Genomic DNA, 20,746 nt, shown 5'->3' with positions numbered 1-20,746 from the left:
TTCATAATCTTCACAAATCACATCATTATTCACCTTCTTTGATCTTGAACACAGATAAATCTTCACTCCACATATCTGATTCCTTCAAAACTCTTGTGATTCACCCCACAGGAGTTCCAGCTGGATTTCATACAACACCCACAAACATGCCAAATGCCACTTTTGTTGACCCACCTGCTGCAGATGGATATTCTCTCAAAAGCGTTGTATTGTGGCCATGCCACAAATTACCAAAGGAAATGCGAGTTCTTCTGAGCGCATTCATTGATGTTTGGGATAACAACGATGGATGGATGACACAAAGCATATTTCAAAGATACACAGAAGAGGTTTTATTAACTGGAATCATCGAAAGAAGGAAAATATTAATGAAAATCAATGAGAAATGTCTTCTGCTTCTGGATTCTCATTCTTCTCGGGCTCAGCCTGACATATGGCAGAAATTTGCTGATAACAAGGCAAGTTCCAAGTATATGGACCATCGATAAAAAATTTTTTATATATTTCTAACGAAACAAAATGGAATACTAATTTATTTAAAATTAGTTTTATTTGTCGAAAAAGTGTTTTTAGCAATTTTCCATTTTTCTTCAGATCAATTCCATAACATTTTCTTGTTTTATACAGGTTTGAAAAATTTGTTATTTCGTTATTTGTGAGGATTTTGTCAAAAACCATTTGATTTTAGTTATATGCCAATTTTTTGTGATTCGAAAAAGGATATTTCAACACTGATGAAATCCTTTTCAAACGAAAATCAAACAATTGAATTGCTGTTATTGCACAGATTATTACCAGGAGCAAATATGTGGACAAAATGCAAAAAGACACCAAGAATCATTTATTGTTCGAAAAACATTGTTAAATGCAAGTGCAAATGTGAATTCTAATCGATTAGACATAATTCAATATTTTCTAATTCGAAATTATTGATTTCGACTTTTATGAAAATCATGCTGCTATCGTGGATTAATGTCGATGTGAAGCTCACATCCATTTTGACTGGAGTAAGCTGCAACACTATTTGCATTCTTTTTAATCAATTTCGCATGGAAGCACATGAAATGATTAAAGGAAAAAACAGAAGAATTGGAGGAAATAATAACACTGTTCAAGTCGATGAAATGTTACTACGAAGAAGAAAATATCGGAAAGGAAAACAAAAAAACAAATTTGGATGGTGTGTGGAATTGAATCAAATATTAAAAATCCTAAATCATTTTTAAAAAAAGTGGACGATCGATCATCAATATGCTTGACCGGAGTGTTAAGAAGGCATTTCCATGCAGGAACTACTGTAAGGAGCGATGAATGGAGGGGATACAGAAAAATTAAAAAAGAAGGATTTAAACATTTGACAGTCAATCACAAAAAATGTTTTAAGGATAAAAAAACAAACTGTTGCACCAACGCAATTGAAGCATATTGGAGTCGTCTTCGACGTTTTCTGCCTTGCACAGGAATACAAGACAAAGACATCTCTTCATATTTATCCTCATTTTCATACAAAACAATCACTCAACACAGATTTTGGGATTTTTGCGTTTCTTTTTCTTATTTGTTTTTGAAACACATCATCCATTAAACATTTGATTAAATAATTTGAAGTTTTATCATTTTTTTAACATTGAAGAGATGACACAAAAGAAATGACTTGAAAAAGGTGGGATGAATGATTTGAAATTCAAAAATTGAAAAGAAAAATGTTTTAAAAAAAGGATGGTGATGTAATATTTTCTTCTGGAGAATGCTGTCATCTCCTTTGAAAATTGAAGAAGAGGAGGAAGTGGAATATGAAGAGGAAAAAGATGAAAAGAAGGAAAAAGAGGAAAATGAGGGAGAAGATGAAGAAGAGGGAGAAGAAGAAGTGGAAGGAGGAGGAGAAGAAGAGGAAGGAAAAGAAGAAGGAGGAGGAGAAGGAGAAGGAGAAGGAGAAGGAGAAGGAGAAGAAGAAGAAGAAGGAGAAGAGGAAGTGGAAGGAAAAGAAAGAGAAGAAGAAGGAGAAGAAGGGGAAGGAGAAAAGGAAGAGGAAGAGGAAGAGGAAGAGGAAGAAAAGGAAGAGGAGGATGAACAATTTGAAGTTGAAGTTGAAGTGAGGGAGGTGGCGACGAGAGGAGGAAGAGTACCGCTGGCGAGTGTTTTTTGGAGTGACGTGAGAGTCGAAGAAAGAGCATCAGCAATGGCAAGAGAAGGGTTGGCTGCTGCAATTGAGGCAGATAAAGAAGAAGAAGAAGAAGAAGAAGAATAAGAAGTTATCATTTCATCAGATTCAGTGGGGTTACAAGTACTACTGATTAATGTTGAAGATCAGGTTATGACGAAGTGTTTTTTGAACAAAACTGAGATGCAGATTGTGAAGCTGAAGAAGGCATTATTTGAGGAGTTGATTGATGAGACGATGCTGATGGCATTGTTGAAGGACAATGTTTAACAAGCTCATCACATCCCACAAAAGATTCGCTTCTACCAAACATTCCGAACAAATATCCCAAACAATCTGCTTTTTTTCTTTTTCAAGCTCATGTCAAGCATTGTCAGGCTATGCAGCATGCAAGGCAGATGGCAAAAGGACAATTGTCATCGTTGAATGCAATCCAAACAAGAAAAATCACTAAACTTATGAATTTTTTGCGAAATGTTAAGAACGGTTCTTTCCATATCATTCCTGTTCGTGACCAATCTGTATTCACTAAAAGAGCGTCATTAAAGAAAAATGAATGAAATAAAAAAAGTCAAACAATCTTTTTGACTTTTAAAATTTTTCCATCCTAAATGGATTGGTAATTATTAACCCAACTGGCTTTCTTGTTCTTAGAATCCATTGTGAAGTTGGCTATGATATCAGATGAGAATACACATTCTCCAAATTAACAAGAAATCCACTCCTTTTCAAAGACTTATTCAACGACATGTCTTTGCTGATGGCTTTCCAACTTGCTTCGTTCAAAATGCAAATGAGATTGTAGTTAATACCAGCTGAGTGCTTCGTTCTGTTCGCTTCCTCCATTGTCCAACCCTTCAATTCCCTTTCCTTTTCCACAAAACAAATCTTCGACCCAAAAACCATATAAAGCAAGTCATGCTCAAATGATATGCCAAGTACACAGCATTTCCCTGAAATGACAAAGCGGTTCAATTCAATCTTTCTGAAATTCAACTCGCTTTTTCTGCATCATGCTTGAATTATTACTCATCAAAATATAACAGCAGATATTGCACCATATGGTATGTAATATATAACCTAGTTCATATTTCATGTAATTTCCCTCATCAATTTCTTTTTCGCAAGCAATATTGCAAAACAGCCACCTGCTCCTCCATCTGCAAGCAAAATCCCTGTTCTTCTGCAGTTCCATAACTCGCATGGATGCATCTGTGGCTGTGCATCTTAGCAGCTCAAACATGCTCTGGCCGCTGTAAATCATCAATCAAAAATCTTAACCTCAAAATTTATGGTTGGTCACCCTTATTTATTTGCTCAAAAAGAAGACTATTTTGGTTCAAAGATTTAATTGTTTGAAGGCAAAAGACATTGATGGACAAAGAGGTTTTGAATCCTGTGTTATTAAAAAAAATTTTGATTTTGTGTTTTTAATTCTTTTAATCCGAATATTCAACGAATATTTCGAAAACGAATTTATATGTTGTTTTGAAAACATTTTGCGATTTCACAGTCACCTTCAAAAAAGCAAATATTTTTTGGTTTGCAAAATGTTATAAGAAATAGTGGCTTATTAAATAAGTGCTTCTTTTTTCTCTTTTGATTTTTCACCTTTTTTAGAGAAACTTTCACAGATGGAACAATTCACTGAAGCGGAACAGAAACAGAAAATAGAAGAAATGAATGAAATAGTTGATGGAATGAATGAAGAAGAATTCGAATCAATTTGCAACGAAGAAACATTCAATGAAATAGAAAAAATGATTGAAGAAAAGAAAATGTCAATGGAGAATGTAATTTTGCAGCTGAAGCGAGTCGGATGTTGCAAAGTGCTGAAAAATGTTTGGAATCCTTTCTTTTCAAAAAACTTCACTGAGCAGAAGATTCAAACAGATAATTGCTGATGAAGAAAAGAAAAATGAAGAAAATGAAGAAAGTTTGCTTGTTGATCTTTGAGAATGTTTTGTTTTTATTTGCTTAACTAATCTTTCAATTTTGCTTTCAATTTGTTTGCCATGCCTTCTGAATGCTGCCTTGAAGAAAGAAGAAAGCGATAAAGTTTAATTGGAAGTGGAAGTGGCTTTACTGGCTTTGAGCAACATTGTATTTGAAGTATGTTTATTTTTATTTTATTTTTTTGTTCTTTCTTGTTTTTTTATCAGAAAATGAAAAAAGAGCTGTTTTTAAATGAGATAACCGAAATCATCGAATATCAGCAGAAACACAGAAATCTTTCAAAACTTGCCTATCAGTCTGCTTGGAATTATTTAATTAAAAGATTTATCAAAGATAGAAATTTGGAAGATACAATTGTGAATGAACTGCATTTTGTCGGAGAAGCAGCAAGAGAACTGGAAAAGGTAACAAGAAATGTGAATTGGATGAAAGAAAAAGAAGATAGAAGAGAAGAAGCGAAAGAAGTGCTAATAATTCGGAGATGGATACAAACATGTGCAATTTATTTCCTCAGATGCAAATTAGAGAATTAAGAAAATGAAGGGCTAATCAATAGCATTGTTCAGTTATTTCGAGCAGCAAAAGGGGATAATCACAGAGGAATTAGCGATTGGTGCACTTATCCCTTGAGAAATGCGGTGGAAAATAGAGTTGTGAAAGTTGAAGACTTGTTGAAAGGAGGAGCAGTTTAAGCTGTTTTGGAGGAGATTCAGAGGCCAACATTGAATTACCATGCGGTAAATGTAAACGCGCAATTCTTAATGAATGTTTTGATTCGATTGAAGAAAAAGGGCGATGTTGAAAAGGAAGAAGCGAAAAGAAAGGTATTTTCAAAGATCATTGAAAAGATGGAAGAAGAAGGATACGAAGATGAAATCACAAGCTTTCATGAAGCTTTAGAGATTTTTAAAAGAAATTATGATTGTGGTTTATCGTTGAACATTTCCGATTTTTCTGTGAATATCTGAAGAAGAAAGAGGAATTTCACTTTGTTACTCACATATCTGAAGTATGAAATAACAAACCAGCGATTTTTATACTCCATTATTTTCCTTAATAAATTTCAGTTTTGAAAGCCCAGAATTTTTTTGAATTGAATGAGTTTTTCTTTTATTTGATTGTTTTTTAGAAGCGGTTAATTTTTCTTTTCTCCATAAAACAAAAAATTACGATAGGATTGATTCTTTCTTTATCGATTTTTTTTTTGTTTCTTATTTTTTAAAAGATTCATTTATTTCAAATGTTCATTTTTCATAATAATTCTTGATATTTTTTGAGAAAACACTTTCATCTATTTTGCAAACCACAGTTCTTTTATTTCTCGAGTGAACATGCCTTCAACACGAATAGTAACAAAATGGAAATATCAAAAGATGGAGTGAACATATATTTTTTAAAATTGGAAACATAGAAAAAAAATCTGAATAATTCTTTATCAAATTAGAATTTCCAAATATTTCTCGACCAATGTAATGTCACAACCCGATGATGCAATCTTCGTTCTTTTATTCTTCCATCCATCACAAGACTTTTTTTTGGATGTCTTTCTTTTCACTTCTTCCATTTCATCTCTCTTCTTTCCTTTCAATCTTCTTGAAACGAGCATCAAAAATTACGTGCGCACTTGTGCAATTTTGTCCTTCAACGTTGGCTTATGTATCTCCTCCCAAACAGCATCAATAGCACCACTTTTCAACAAGTTTTCAACTTTCAGATCTCTCCTTTCTGCTGCGTTTCTCAATGCATAAATACATTTCTTCTTGATTTCTCTGTGATTATCCATTGATGCCCAATACAAATGAACAATGCTGTTAACTTGCAGAGCGGATTCAACATTCAACAATTTAAGCTATAAAAAGGATTATCGTTTTTAATTCGAAACAAATAACACAAAAATTCGAAGAGTGTTAATTTCGAACAATAAACCAATTTTTCAAACCTGTTAAAAAAGAAAATGTTATGGGACAGATCAAATGAAAAAATGAAATGTATTAACAATGCATTTTCGACAGCCATAACTAATTTTAAATTAATTAATATAACATTTTCTTTCGATACAAATAAATGAAAATTTTTTAATCGATGGTCCATATACTTGGAACTTGCCAAAATTTCGCAAATCAGACATTTTGAATGATGATGTTTTGGACGATGAATCAAATCATAAAAATTCCAAAAAAATTATGAAGAGAGAACTTGTTGATTATATATATTATTAATCATTTCAATTTTTGTTATCAAAATATGATTGCTTGAAAAAAAATTTTTTTTATTTCGAACCAAAATAAAAAAAAAGTTCTGGTTTATAAATCACCCAATATTTAAAATTAATTTATTGTTTGCAGAGCAGAACAGAGAGGAAGCAATGACACAAATGTTATCTTACAAATATATTAGAGCATGAATGTATTTTATTATAAATGTTTATGCAACTTATTATGGACTCAACATGCGCGATGAATAGAAATTCTATGAAAAATGAATTTTTATGGAGCAGAAATCAACGGAGTTGGAAGACGTTCAAAGCTAAAAAGGAAGAATAGTCGATCTCTATGAAAAAAAAGCACCCTTTGAAGATGGCAGGGACATTTTCAAAAAAATTTGTTGGGGAGATTGTGGCAAATGACTGAAACAGGAGATTGGAGACAGTTGGGACGGAACAATGTGCCTTTCTTGGGGTGAGAATGGCAAGAAATTGCTTTTACGGACCGGGGGGAGCGATGGAACTGGATTTGATTGCTTGGCTTGAGAGCCGTAAATACGAGAAAATCTGTCAGTTCGGTGTGATACAAGCAGCTTGGAGTGGATAACAGACAAAATTGATTTGAGTCATTTTTCTATTACCTTTGCCATTACGTCATCAAAGGGTTATCCATTGAAGCAGAGAACGAGGCTGTGATGTTGAGGTCATGTTCGATAGAAAATATGTAGTATTCAAACTTGACAATAACATCGCGTTCACCATCTTTATCGTCTTTATCTCTATCATTGCCATCACCGCTGTCATTATCTTCATCTCCAATTCCATCTCCATCTTCTTCTTCTTCTTCTTCCCCTTCATTTCTTTCATCGAATTCTTCGCCGTCATTGTTTTCATATGCATCTCCTTGACAAATGAAATTACATAAATTTTATCCTTCTTGTCCATTATCATATTCTTCTTTATCTTCTTGGCCATTATCTTCTACACCTTCAGCCTCATCGTTTTCTTCATCTTCTTCTTCATCCCCTTCATCTGCTTCATTTCCTTCATCGAATTCTCCTCCGACATTATTTTCAAATGCACCTCTTCGACAAATGAAATTATATATTTTTTCCTTCTTGGTCATTATCATTTTCTTCTTCTTCAACAACTTCTTCTCCTTCATTCAATGAGAAGGAAGAATTATCATCAGTGTTTTTCTCCTTCTAATTATACTATCTTTTAATTCTTCAAATGGAAGCAGAAGAGAAGAGGAAAGAAATATGACATTTTGATAAGCTGAATTAAAAAACTGAAGAATTTCATTCGAAAAATTGGAAAAGGAGCTTTGTGTTCGCTTTTGATGAGCAGAGAAAGAAAGAAATTGGAGAAGAAGAAGAAGAAGAAAGAGAAAGAAATGAGGATAAAAAGAATGAATAACACAAAGATGATGAAAGAAACAGTCAAAGGAATTTCACAAAAGAGCAGTGGAAATGCTATTTTGGATGAGACAAACAACAGATTTCATTCAGAAGGAGAAGGGGAGGTGCATCTAAAGGATCCAAAGAAATGGAACAAAGAATGAGAGAAAGAGTTTTTTTATTGGGAGAATCAGGAGGAAGCGGGGAATATATTTGATTATTTCTAAATTAAATATCATAAAATAAGCGCTTTTCACAAGAAAAAGAAAAATCTAACTCTTTTTGTTTTAATTCTGTTCCATTTTTTATTCACTTTCAATTGGAAACAATAAAATAAAAAATTATTCTTTAATGAATTTTTTCAAAAAGTACTTCAAAGAATCTCTTCAAAGATACTTCAAAACGAAAGAATGACTACAAAATACAAACAAGATAATATATCATTGAACGAAGGCAATGAAAAACAACACAATAACCATCTCTATTTTCCAATTATCTTCAAGAAAATTGCTTCACAACTCATTCAACAATCAAAGAAAATTTTTCTTTAATTGAACGAAGTGAAAAAAAAAAAAAAAGAAAGAAAAATAACCTTTGTTATTTTCTTTTTTTTTTTTAAAAAAAATTCAATGAATTTCAAAAAGAAAACAAAAGAAAACAAAAGAAAAGAAAAAACCAAAAAACATAAAACAGAAAGAAATAGATGAATTACACAGAAGGATAATTAAGAAAGTCATTCAATGGATTAATTCCTTTTTTTGAAAAAAAAAGGCAATTTCAAACAAATTAATTGAGAAAATAATTCTCAACTTTCATTAAAAAAATAGAAGCATATAGGTGCTAATTAGTTTAAAAAAGTATGAAGAGAGAAGAAAAAGAATAAGAAATTAAAACTTAAAAAAAATTATTCGTTTCAATGCAAGCATAATGAAGAGATTCCTCAAAGAAAATCAGTTGATATTTCAATGAGAAAAATCATTCAGGTAAAAAAAATGGAAGAAAAGAAGAAGAAGAAGAAGAAGAAGAAGTTGATGTTTTCTTTTGAAAACAAGAAAATAATCAAATAGGAGAAGCATCACGTTTTCTCAGAAAGAAAATGTTTAAATAAAAATTAGAAATAAAATTATGATAAGATAAGATAAGATAAGATAAGAAAGATAGTGTGATAAGATAATAATAACAATAATCGATTTTTTTTTGTGTGTGTTTATTCTTGTTTTTGTTCTTCAAATGAAATTTCTTCTGATTTGTGACTTTTTTCAATATAAATTCAATACTTCTTACATTTTTCTTTTCTTTTCTTCTTTTCTTTTCTTCTTTTCTTTTCTTCTTTTCTTTTCTTCTTTTTATGGAATCTTTCAATTTCTATCAATTTCTTCATTAATTTCCAGAAAAATCATCTTTTCTTCAAATCTTTCTCTATTTTTCTTTCTTTCTTTCTTTCTTTCTTTCTTTCTTTCTTTCTTTCTTTCTCTCTTTCTTTCTTTCTTTCTTTCTTTCTTTCTTTCTTTCTTTCTTTCTTTCTTTCTTCTTCCTTCTTCTCTCTTTTCTCTTTCTCTTTTCTCTTTCTCTTTCTTTTTCTCTCTCTCTTCTTCTTTCTTCTTCCATCTCATTCAATTTGTTTTTGTTCAAAAATTTTGTCATTTTGCTCTTCATTTTTCTTCTTCTTCCTCATTTCCTTCATTCTTCTTTGATTTCTTCTTCTTCTTCTTCTTCCTCTTCTTTTTTTCCTGCTTTTCTTCTTCTTCTTCATTTTCTTCCTTCTCTTCTTCTTCTCCTTTTTCATTTTCTAATTCATCATTCTCTTTTAAATGTGTCGATTTTTTCGCTTTCTTTCTTTTTTTCCCTTTCTTCTTCTCTTTCTCTCTCTCTTCTTCTCCTTCTCCTTCTCCTTCTTCTTCATATTCATTTTCATTGATTTCTTCATCTTTCATTCTTGTTTCTTCATTTTGTTTGTTTGATTGCAATGAAAATGTGTTCGTTTCTGTCACAAATTCTTTCAAATTCACTTTCATTTTGTTTGCTTGCAATTCTTCTTTATTCAACACAGAAGAAGAAGAAGAAGAAGGATAAGAAGGAAGTGATAAAACCTGATTAAATGTTTCTTCAATGAATTCACTTCTAATTCCTTCTTTTCTCTCATCTTTCTGTAAATGTCTGTGAGATTTGTTATTTTCGTGTGTTGTATTGTTCAAATGCTGAATGGTTGATGTATTTCCATTTGAATTTGATTTTATTATTACTGGATTGTTTGTTGTTCTGTACTCTTCTCCTTCTTCCTCTTCTTCCTCCTCCTCCTCTTCTTCTTCTTCTAGCTGCAGTTCTAATTTTAATTCTCTTTCTCCTTCTCTTCCTCTTCCTATTCCTCTTCCCTTTTCCCCCTCATACAATCCATCCTCTCCTTCTTCTTCTTTTCCTTTTCCTTCTTCCTCTTCCTTCTCCTCCTCAACATTCACCCACCTCTTCTTTGAGCTCTTCTTCTTCTCAGCTAAAAGAAGAACAGAAAATACAACCACAACCACAACAATCATACAAGCTAACACAACAATCACAACAATATACCAAGGAAATGCCTTTTCTCCTTTTCCTTCTGTTTCCTTCTCTTCCTTCTGCGTCTCTTTATCTTTATCTTTATCTTCTTCTTCTTCTTTTGGCTTATCTTTTTCCTCTTCCTTTGGCTTCTCTTCCTCTTCCTTCCTCTTCAAATACTTCTCATACGCATCTTCTGGCTCTGATTCTGCATCTTTTGCTCCCACAATCCACCCGGCTGTTGAATTGTCATAATCATTCGCAAACTCAAATGCATCTTCTCTTTTGCAGAACTCATCAAAATCTGGCGCAATGATGAACAGAGAAGATGATTGCGAGCCAGCCGTGTTTGAGCTGTCTATCTCCAGATTGTTTGCTGCGGGAAGCTGAATGTTCGATGCTGCCTTTGGCATCTCAATGAATATTGCCCCAACTTTCCCATTCGGTGCTGAACAAGATTTGAATGAGCATTTGTCGTTTCTTCCAATCGCGACTGTTGATTCTTCTGAACTCAAAGAAATCTCCAAGCCAGCCACATCTCCATTCTCTGAGTTCACTTCCTTCATGCTCAGCCCTTCAATGCTTACTGTTGAAGGCGTGCTTTCTCCATCTTTAATGGCAATCGCTGCTCCATTTTGGACATTCACATTGCTCACCTCCACTCCATTCAACGAAATTTCATTGACTCCTTCAAAATAAAATGGCGAAATCGAAAATGAAACACAAATTGAATCGTCTGCACATGAAACATTGTTCAATGTCACTTTCCCACTTACAACCTTCACTAGATTGCCTGCAACAGAACCGTCTCCATCAACACATGTGCCAATTCCTCCTCCTGTTGATGACTGAGCTCTAATTCTGACAAATCGGCAATTGCTGATCGTCAGTGATGCTGACCTTTCATTTCCAAAAATCAAAGTTGTCCATTTAAAGCTTGAAATTGGAAAGTTGAATGCCAAAGACTTGAATTCAACCTTTTGTTCGCATGTAAATAAAGCAGATGATGCGCTAACATCACAATTAATGGCAACTTCTGCATTTCCCTTTCCATTACTGTTCACTCCTTCAATGGTTATTCCCTTATCGTTGCTAATTGACACTTCTTCTGCTGAAAATGGGCTGTCGTCTTTCATAATCTCCATGTAATATCCCTCTGGACTTGGAATTCCATTCAGTTTGCTGAATGCTCCTTTCAATGAACTCAATGGCGAATTGCTTGTCAATCCATCTCCTGTTCCTTTGTTCTTTATAAATAATATAACAGATTGATCTAAATACAAGGACACAAAATCGTAAAATTTTTCTGGTCTTTCAATATATGCTGCAACATTCCACAAATTATCTCTTCTATTATAATTAGCTGCAAAACTCTTCTTCATTTCTGCTGCGAGGTTTTCAAATAATGAGTCATTCGCCATGCACAATAATAGTCCAGTGTCTCTTTTTGATTGACCTTCTCCAACTGTGCATTTGTCTAATATCAGATTCCTTCCATTTTCGGGCCATTTAATCTGACTTGCTGATGTAATAGCTTTTATTCGCAGATATAATGCAGAGCTATATTCAAAATCAGTATGAAATGATGAAAAAGTTGTGACACCTCCATCTCCAACAGTAAATGTGCTTTCTTCGTCACCTGTTTTGAAAGCCAAAGCCATGCGAAAGCCGTTTATCTCCGAAAAAGTGCTCCCATTCAATTTAACATCACCTTTGATGCCTTCGATGTCAACGTTCATATCGACAACTGCTTCTGCATGTTTTGTTCCATTTGAATCAGCAATTAAATCAATTTTCTTCAGAGTCAAATTAGACAATATCACTGTTTCACATTCATATGTAATAAACAGTTCTCTTTTCGTTGAAAATGTATTTTCTTCGCCTACGCATTCAACTGACTCAATTGTCAATGATCCTTGATATTGGTAAACAAGTCTACAATCAACCACGCTTCCATCTGCTGGCCGAATAAATCTACAGTTGCTTATTGTCAAGCTTGTACGTTGCGCGTTTATAACAGCTAATGAAAATCCTGATGGGCTCGCTTCATTATCCAATGTTGTTGGAATGTGGAATGCCAAGTATTTGAATTCTACAGGACAATAGCAATTAAATAGATCTGAACTTTGATGCACTTCACAGTCTATTTCGACTTCAGTGTTTCCACTTCCATCACTTTTCCATCCTTCAAGTGTAATTCTTGTCTTTTTGTTAACTGTAAAAACTTCCGCAGGAAATGGTTTTGCATCTTCAACAACTTTCATGTAGCATTCGGTTTCATCACTCAGGAGTATGTATGCCAAAAACAAAGATTGCCTTTCCTGGCCAATAACCAATCCACTGTTGCTATTGTTCCCGCTTTGCTTGACAAAAACTGTTGTAATTAGCTGTGATGGATCGTCTAGCGAGTAAACCGATAATACAATTTGAAAAAGAATTAATCCCCAAAACATTCTTAAAAATACACTTTTTTCAAATTTTCAATTTTGATCAATCATTGTATAAAATGAAAATTGATGACAAAATTTAAAAAAAATCTGAATACGAAAGTTAATGGAAAAAAATTTGATTGTTCAATGAAAAAAAAGAACTTTTTATAAATCCGAAAAAAACTAATTATCAACAAAAGAAAACTGAACATAATCTTTTTTTTTTGAAAAAAAAAATCTAACAAAAGAGTTAACAAGAACATATAACAGCTCTTCATCTTATTAAATTCCTCATTGTTCAGACAATAAGAATGCTCATGTTTAGGATCAGTTTTTCTTCGAATTCTCATTCTTCTCTTTCTCTTTCTTTTCCTTTTTATTATTCTTTTTGTTCTTTCTCTTCTTCTTCTTCTTCTTCTTCCTTCTCATCTGCAAGCAGACTCGGCTGGCTGCAGAAACATCTCCAATGTGATTGCGTCTGCTTTCTTCAATTTGTATTCTCTCCAGTTATTTTCTGAGCGATTCAAGGATTTCGGATGAAAAAAAACAGGAAAGACACATTCAACGACAGATGCTGCCAGAAGCTCTGGCCAACAAGCACGATGAGTGTGGGTTTTTCAAAAAGTGAATGAATATTGTCGTGGATGGAATTGGTGAGAATCTGCAAGAAGTAACAGTTTTTGAGTGAAGTTTTTAAAGAAGTTCACAAAGTTATTTGAATAATTTTTAAACAAATAAAAGGAAAAAATTATCATCAATAAATGAGGCAATACTCTTTTTTCGACAAGCTCACATTCTAACCTCTCTGATTGAAGAAGTTTATCTTTGATAATTTCTTTCCAGAAGTTTGGTTTTTATTAACTTAAGTCAAAAGAATATCTGCGTTACACCAAAACAGAAGGAAAAAAGAGATAGAATAGAAAAGTGAAAGTGAAAATATGAAATTATCTTTGCAAAAAATGTTACATTAATTTTTATTTTTGATGATCTCTTTTCTTTCTTTAGCAAGTGGAGTAGATCCTGGAACAAATTTGATCATTCCCCCTGCATAAAAATAAAAAAAATGATGATTTTGTTTGTTTTTGTTCTTTTTTCACAAATTTTCATACGAAATGTGAAAAATGATTGAATGGGAAAATTATTCAATTGATTCCGTCCATTCGGTTGAATTTTCACCATCATTGACACTTGGAAAATCAGATTTCATAGTTATTGTTCTTTCATCTGTGTCTGAATCCGTTGATACTGTCTCATCTTCAGATTCTTCCAGGTTTGTACATTTTTCTAATTGTTCAATGAATTCTGATTCTCGATATTTTACTAAGTTGCTGATAAGTTGATTGAAAGACATTTCATAATGTCTTAAATATATAGAAGACCAAATATATTCCTCTGAGTCTAGGTATCGCGTTCCGGTTTTAGACATTGAATGGCAAAGGTGTGACCACGCTCTTTCAATAAAATTTGTTGTTCAACCATATTTATTTTTTTTATCCTTCAGAATGATTAACAACCAAATGAATGAAACCAAATTGGTTCAGTGTTATGTATGATCTCCAGTCATCAGATGCATTTGTTGTTCCAGGTTTTATAATAAAACGAATGAGTGGGATGAAAATAATTTTTGTTCTATTTTCAACAAAATGTGCAATCATTCTGTATTTTCTGAGCCTCTGTTACCGACCGACATTTTTTTAACTTCTCGACAATTCGACCAACAATTTTGTCGAGTTTAATTTTTTTTTTATTAAAAAATTTTTTAAATTTTGTTTTTATTTTTTGTAATGAAAAACGAAATAAAATCTTATTTTTTATTTTTTATTTATAAAGATTCATAATTTAATATGGAAATGATTAATCAAAAAATTTTCTTTTTTTTATTTAAAATTCATATATTTAATTTAGTGTTATCGACAGATCTTTGTCGAGATCAGTCGAACGGCAAAGATCAGTCGTATGACAAAGATCATTCGAGTTGTAAAATATAAATGAAAATAATTGATTTACAAACAATAGTTTATCATTTTTTATTTTGAGACTTTCACTCACTTGAAGATTTCTCTTTTTTTCATTTTTGAAACATGCTTGCTTTCATTTCTCATTTTGAAGTTCAAAGATTTGGATAAATATTCTTTAAAATGTTGCATTGTTCAAACAACACTTTTTAATCATTATTCACAAGAAGAAACAGAGTTTTGTGTGTTTCAAACAACAAACATTCATTTTTTTTTTTTTTTTTTTTTTTTTTTTTTTTTGGTTTTAATTTTTGATTCATATTTGATAACGTTGTTTCAGTCATAACATTTGACTGTTGCTGTAATTCTATAAAATGATAAAGTGGTTATTTGTTTACTATTATTATTACTTACAGTTGTAAAAATCTATTGTTCAAAGTTCAAATTTGCACAAAAACGGATGAAGCGATTCTTTTTCTATAACATGAAACCGTGATTATATATAATTGAAAAAATTCTAATTTCTGAACAAAAAAAGTGAATGAAACGATATTCAGATAATTTAGTATTATCCAGAAAATGAAATGTTGCTCTATTAGAGTGAGTTTGTGAGACGGCATGAATATTAAAAAACCACAATGATGATGAAGGATTAGATGAAGCTGCATGCGAAGCCGAAGAGTACAGTAGAAAAGAGTGTTGCTGAAATGAAAAAATAGTCTGATGGAGTGAAGAACGTCGCATTTATCTGAAAGAATTTGTTTGAAAGAAGAGAGAAGGCGAAAGGGGGAAGAATGAGAGTTAGAAGAAGAGGAAGAAGAAATAAAAGATTTAAAAAAATCATGTAATGAAGAGGAAGAAGAGAAGGAGGAGGAGAAGAAGAAGAAGGTCGACGAAGAGCGGGAAGTTGTTGTCTTGATGCTGATGATGGACGTTGTGATTCTTCTTTTATAAGATGTTTATGAAACGTTGATATGGATAAATAAATAAAGAAGAAGAAAGAAGGAAATAAATAAATCAATAACAAATAAATAAATAAGAAAATATTGTCAAAAAAATCAATTCTATTCAAAAGCATACGACGTAATGTTCCATCGACACTTCGAGCAAGCGGGTGCAGGCGAGTCGTGCATGCGGGAGAAATGTCGCAGAAGAGAGAAGCAGGAGGAGTGGAGAGAGCCTGGGAGTGGAGAAAGGAGACATCGAAGTGAGCTGGGAAGAGCGGGAGGTGATTGGATGAAGGGAGGAGCATGGAGTTGGGTAAATTAAAGAAACTGAGAAGAGGTGAAGGAAGGATACGAGAGGAGGAGGAGGAGGAGGAAAAAGAGAAAGTGAAGGCACTTGTGATATAAAAGATAGAGTTGTGGAGTGTAATGTGAGGTGCTGTGATGAGATGGCATGATATGGAAATCGAGTGTCAATGGAAGATGGCTGTGTTGTAGTGGGCAGAAGCAAAGGAACTGGTGAAATGAAAGAGGATAAAGAAGAAGAATAGAAAAATTTTAATTCATGAGTTATTTTTCTTCGAGCTTTTTAAATAACAACGTTAAAATTATCGCTATTTATCAAATCCACATCAACAGCAAAGATATAACATAAATCTTCCATTCACAATCACTGAATTTATCATAAAACAACAATCTTTTTGATTCCTTTCAAATATCTTCTCCAGTTTTTTCACAATTTTCTCTTTTGTTTTCAAAACATAAAATACATTATTATTATGGTTAAAAAATTTCAAAAAATTTCAAAAAAAAAAACAGTGGAGTTTAGGAAATACATATATATTTATGAATCGCAAAATTAGGGAAAAAACAATAATATCAATCTTTTCGACAAATGAATAGATTCTCGACCGACAAATTGCACGCAAAAAATGTGTGTCGCAGAGGCCTTGTGTTTTCCAGCGGTTTTTTTTCTTTCGGTTGCTCCAATCAGCCAATTCGACTTTTTTGTTTCTCTAATAATAATTATCTTAATTTTTATGAAAAGTTCCTTTTGTTTAATTTTCAAATAAAATTAAAATTTCATGTTTCAATCAAATTTATGTTTCCACAAACGAAACTTCACTAAAATAGCAATAATTACACAGTCAATATTTTATCTTCATGACAGTGAAATTTGGTGAGTTGAAACAAAAATTTGAATAAAATATGAAATTTTTATTTTATTTGAAAATTAAACAAAAGGAACTTTTCAATAAAATTTTGACAATTTTAAAAAATTTAACAAAAAATTTTTTAAAATCATCAAGAAACCTCGATTATATTTTCTTCTGTGTCAAAATTCTTCGTCAATTTCAACAACCTCTTCAATTCCTCCAATTTGTTGCTGATTTCTGAGAAAGATGGGAGATAACGTCTGACTTATTGCTGAATAATAAAACGTTACAGTATGCCTATCGATTCCACACATAAAAAACATTTGATGAACCTCCATATGGCACAAACAATTTAATAGAATCAATATGATATGATTTATTTTCAACTTGGAATCTTCAAAAACTGTGTTTATACGGATGGACCATCGTTTCTAACAAAATGAACATTTTAATCGATAAGGAATTTCATCCACTTTCAATACATTCACATTGGAACCATCATCAGGGCATTTTTTCAAAGAATCCATTTTCCATGATGAAAACAACGATTCCAATGTTTCTTTTTCGCTTGTAAACATTTTCAGAAAATGTGGAATACTTATTTTTGTCATAATCGTGACTTGCTAATGTTGAGCCATCTGAGTTGCAAAAATGGAAAATATTTTGAAAATATTTAATAAAATTTTGGGACGTGATCATTTGGTACCATATTATACTCCACTTGCCCTTTCTTTTTTTCTTTTAACAAATAAAAAATTTGTAAATGTTTCATAAAATGGATAATGCACATTAATTTGATCAAGCTCTTCAACTGTTGTCTGCTCTGTCATTTCATATTTGATTTGGCACCACTCGATTTGTTTTAACTTTTGCTTCGAAATCCACTCTGATGTTGGAGAATCAACAACAATCATCAAAAACAACCAAAAATGATGTATTTTCCAAAAAAAACTTAAAAAGTGTCTTTACCGATAAATACACGTCAAGTGGAAATCAAATCAAATAATTAATATGTTTAAGTGTCCTCAAAATTCCGCATGTGCTCAGTTCCGCATTCTGCATAAACCCCCCCTTTGCTGTCTCGACTTTGTTCTTGCTCTCTCATCCTCAAAACCTTTTGTAATAGAATCTTTTTCAAAGTTCGATAAATAATGTTGTCCATTGTTGTCTTGATAAAGTTTTATGCATTGTTATCATGTGTTAAAGAACCATTAAACTGTGAGTTGTAGAAAGCTTGATTCTCTCCATCAATCCTCCTCAGCCTGGATGGTCCACTCAAGAAACGAACAAATAACAAAATCATCCTGATATCTCAAAACTTTTCTCAACACATTAAATTTGAAACATTCCCGGAAACAAGCAAACACTCTGAAAAAACAGAAAAAAACATTTCTGACAAGGAAAGCTTCCAGATAACTCTAAATGCGAGCTCAAAAATTGAAATACTAATGTTCATATAAAAATGTGAAGCGATGTTGGAATGCACAAAATAAACTGTCAAACTGTTGCTTTTTTCTCTCTTCTTCACGAGGCTCAGAAAAGACATATGGAATTTATTTTGATAGACGATAAAAATTATGTGTGATATTTTCCAACATGTTCAAAATTTAATTCGAAAGACCATCAATTTCAATGAAATGAATCATTGTTAGCTTGATCAGAAAGAAACAAAACTCTTTCGTATTTTGATGAATACTGCAAATACCGTTAACTTCTTTGTGATTTCTTTTTTAACATTGATTTTTTTTCAACTAGTCAAAGGAATTGAGTTTGGCCTTTATCTTTGTTTTGTCACTTTTCAACAACGTTGTTTTTACTTTTCTGTTTTTTTGTTTGAAATTTTGCGGTTAATTGATCTTCACCATTATAAACAGAATAGAAATGTGCAATGAAGATATATTTTATAATGAAGCTCAAGAGCGATCCCTTGCAGACAAGTTTTCAAGTCTGTGAATTTTGATTGTTGTTTGAAGTCACTTTGATTGAAATATCTGCATTGTTCTGGAAGAACTGTTTTCTGGACTGGAGCGTTGCCCAGAAAGCGAGCAGAAAAGAAAAATCGAAGAAATGAACCTAATGGTTGAGGAAATGAATAAAGAAGAATTCAAATCCATTTTCACAAAAGAACTGTATGACAGAATATCCAAAATGATTGAAAAAAAGAAAATAACAACAAATAATGCACTCGTTCTGTTGAAGCAAGTGGGATATTTCAATGTGTTGAAAACCATATGGGGCAGTGGATTTCATTACTCTGAATTGAACAATAGAGTCGAAAAGATGATTGCTGAGGAAAATGAAAAAAAAGAAGAAAAGAATGAAAAGCTTCTTGTTGATCTTTGCGAATGCTTTCTTTTTCTTAGCTGCAAATTTTCAAAAGAATTGCTTTCAATTTGTGAGCCTTGCCTTCTGAAAGTTACATTGAGGAAGGAAGAAAACAATGAAGCTCAAAAAGAAGTGGAAATCGCTTTGCTGGCTTTGAGCTGCGTTCATGGAGATCATGCATGAGCTTTCCTATTTCCTTTTTAATTTAATCAATTTTTTTCTTATTTTTTTATCAGCCAATCGAACAAAAACTTTATTTGAATGAAATCAAAGAAATCATCAAATATCATCAAGATTATCGTTGCCTGACTTGTCTTAGCTATGAGTCTGCTTGGGAATATTTGACACAAAAATTTAACGATTCAAAATTCAAGGGAAGTTTTTTTGTCGATGAATGGCGTCGTGCAAGAGAAGAATCTTTGGAAGAAGTGATTTTGAATGAATTGCATTTTGCGAGAGAGGCAACAAGAGAATTGGAAGAACTGATGAAATTTGTGGATTGGAAGAGAGAGAAAGAAGAGGAAAGAAGAGGAAAAGAAGTCAAAGAAGTTCTTGTAACAAGGAGGTGGCTTCACACATTGTGGATTTTCTTTCGCAATTTCAGATTTTGGAAAGAAGAATTTGCTGAGCTTATAGGCATCATTGTTCGAGTGTATCGAGCATCAAGGATCAATTGCAAAGTAATCAACTGTCAGTGCATTCGTCTATTTGAAGCAGTAACAGGCGACAGAGATGCGACAATTGAAGACTTGTTGAAGAGTGGAATTGTAAGTTTCTTTTTGGAGGAACTTCAGCAATCAACAATAAAAAGCAGTATGACATGCCAAAGTTTGACGTTCTGCTTTTCAATTTCAAAAAAATTGAAAGAAAAGAATAAAGATGAAATGGAAGAAGCGAAAAGGAAAAAGTTGAAAAGGAAAGTGTTTGAAAAGCTGGAAGAAAAAGGATACGAAGATTGCATCATTGGGCTGTGCCATTATATTATTCACGGCTCATTTGGAGATTGTCATTTGATTGAAAATTGTTCAGAATATTTTGTGTATCCGTAATTTATCTGAACAAATATTTGTTTCATCTTTTTGCATTTCCTTTTTTTATTGCTTTTTGTGCAGAACACTCATTCATTCAACACAATAAGAATTATGATTTGCAAAATAGATGAAAGTGTTTTCTCAAAGAATATCAAGACTTTTCAAGAAAAATGAACGTTTGTAAAAAAAGAATATAATTGAAAATGAGAAATATAAAAAATCAACAAGAAAAGAATCAAGCTTGTTGAATTTCTCTCTATTTATATTGAAAAGAAAAATTAACCACTTCGAAAGTACAATCAAATTAAAGAAAAACTCATTCAATGAAAAAATTTCTTGGTAATAAAAGCTGAAATGTTCAATGCAAAAAATGGAGGATAAGGAAAAAATGTAAGTTTTTTCATCATTCTTTTTATTTTTTGATTTCTAATTGAAATTCTTCTAATTTCCTCAAAGACACACAAGATAATCACAAACATCCAACGATATATGACAATCATCATAACTTTGAAAATACTCGAAAGTTTCAAAAAAGCATGTTATGTTATCTTCGTATCCCTCTTCTTCCATCTTTTCAAATACTTTCTTTTTCGTTTCCTTTCTTTTCGCTTCTTCCATTTCATCCTTCTCCTCTTCATCCAATCTTTCTGAAACAT

General features: G+C 32.2%; 4 protein-coding genes across 4 annotated transcripts; 2 read left to right on the top strand and 2 right to left on the bottom strand.

The window, feature by feature from the left end:
- Nucleotides 1-1,747: 1,747 nt before the first annotated feature.
- Nucleotides 1,748-2,248, top strand: MONOS_14082 (uncharacterized protein; the record flags this gene model as incomplete). Its single annotated transcript, XM_067866853.1, has 1 exon — nucleotides 1,748-2,248. The coding sequence occupies one exon, from the start codon at nucleotides 1,748-1,750 to the stop codon at nucleotides 2,246-2,248; it is 501 nt and encodes a 166-aa protein (XP_067722300.1).
- Nucleotides 2,249-6,969: 4,721 nt separating this feature from the next.
- MONOS_14083 (uncharacterized protein) lies at nucleotides 6,970-7,446 on the bottom strand (the record flags this gene model as incomplete). Its single annotated transcript, XM_067866854.1, has 2 exons — nucleotides 6,970-7,223; nucleotides 7,308-7,446. 2 exons carry the CDS (start codon nucleotides 7,444-7,446, stop codon nucleotides 6,970-6,972), a joined length of 393 nt encoding a protein of 130 aa, XP_067722299.1.
- A 1,464-nt stretch (nucleotides 7,447-8,910) lies between these two features.
- On the bottom strand, nucleotides 8,911-12,702 carry MONOS_13433 (uncharacterized protein; the record flags this gene model as incomplete). The annotated part of the gene is made up of 1 exon (XM_067866139.1): nucleotides 8,911-12,702. One exon carries the CDS (start codon nucleotides 12,700-12,702, stop codon nucleotides 9,373-9,375), a length of 3,330 nt encoding a protein of 1,109 aa, XP_067722298.1. The 3' UTR covers nucleotides 8,911-9,372.
- A 5,898-nt stretch (nucleotides 12,703-18,600) lies between these two features.
- Nucleotides 18,601-20,214, top strand: MONOS_18019 (uncharacterized protein). The gene is made up of 3 exons (XM_067870998.1): nucleotides 18,601-18,679; nucleotides 18,743-19,236; nucleotides 19,296-20,214. Exons 1-3 carry the CDS (start codon nucleotides 18,616-18,618, stop codon nucleotides 20,106-20,108), a joined length of 1,371 nt encoding a protein of 456 aa, XP_067722297.1. The 5' UTR covers nucleotides 18,601-18,615; the 3' UTR covers nucleotides 20,109-20,214.
- The last annotated feature ends 532 nt before the right edge of the window (nucleotides 20,215-20,746 follow it).

This window comes from Monocercomonoides exilis (genome assembly GCF_001643675.1).
Source record: "Monocercomonoides exilis strain PA203 chromosome Unknown scaffold42-869251, whole genome shotgun sequence".
NCBI classification, from domain to species: domain Eukaryota; phylum Preaxostyla; order Oxymonadida; family Polymastigidae; genus Monocercomonoides; species Monocercomonoides exilis.
The sequence above is the reverse complement of the archived record's forward strand: the minus strand, read 5'-3'. Positions and strand labels throughout refer to the sequence as shown.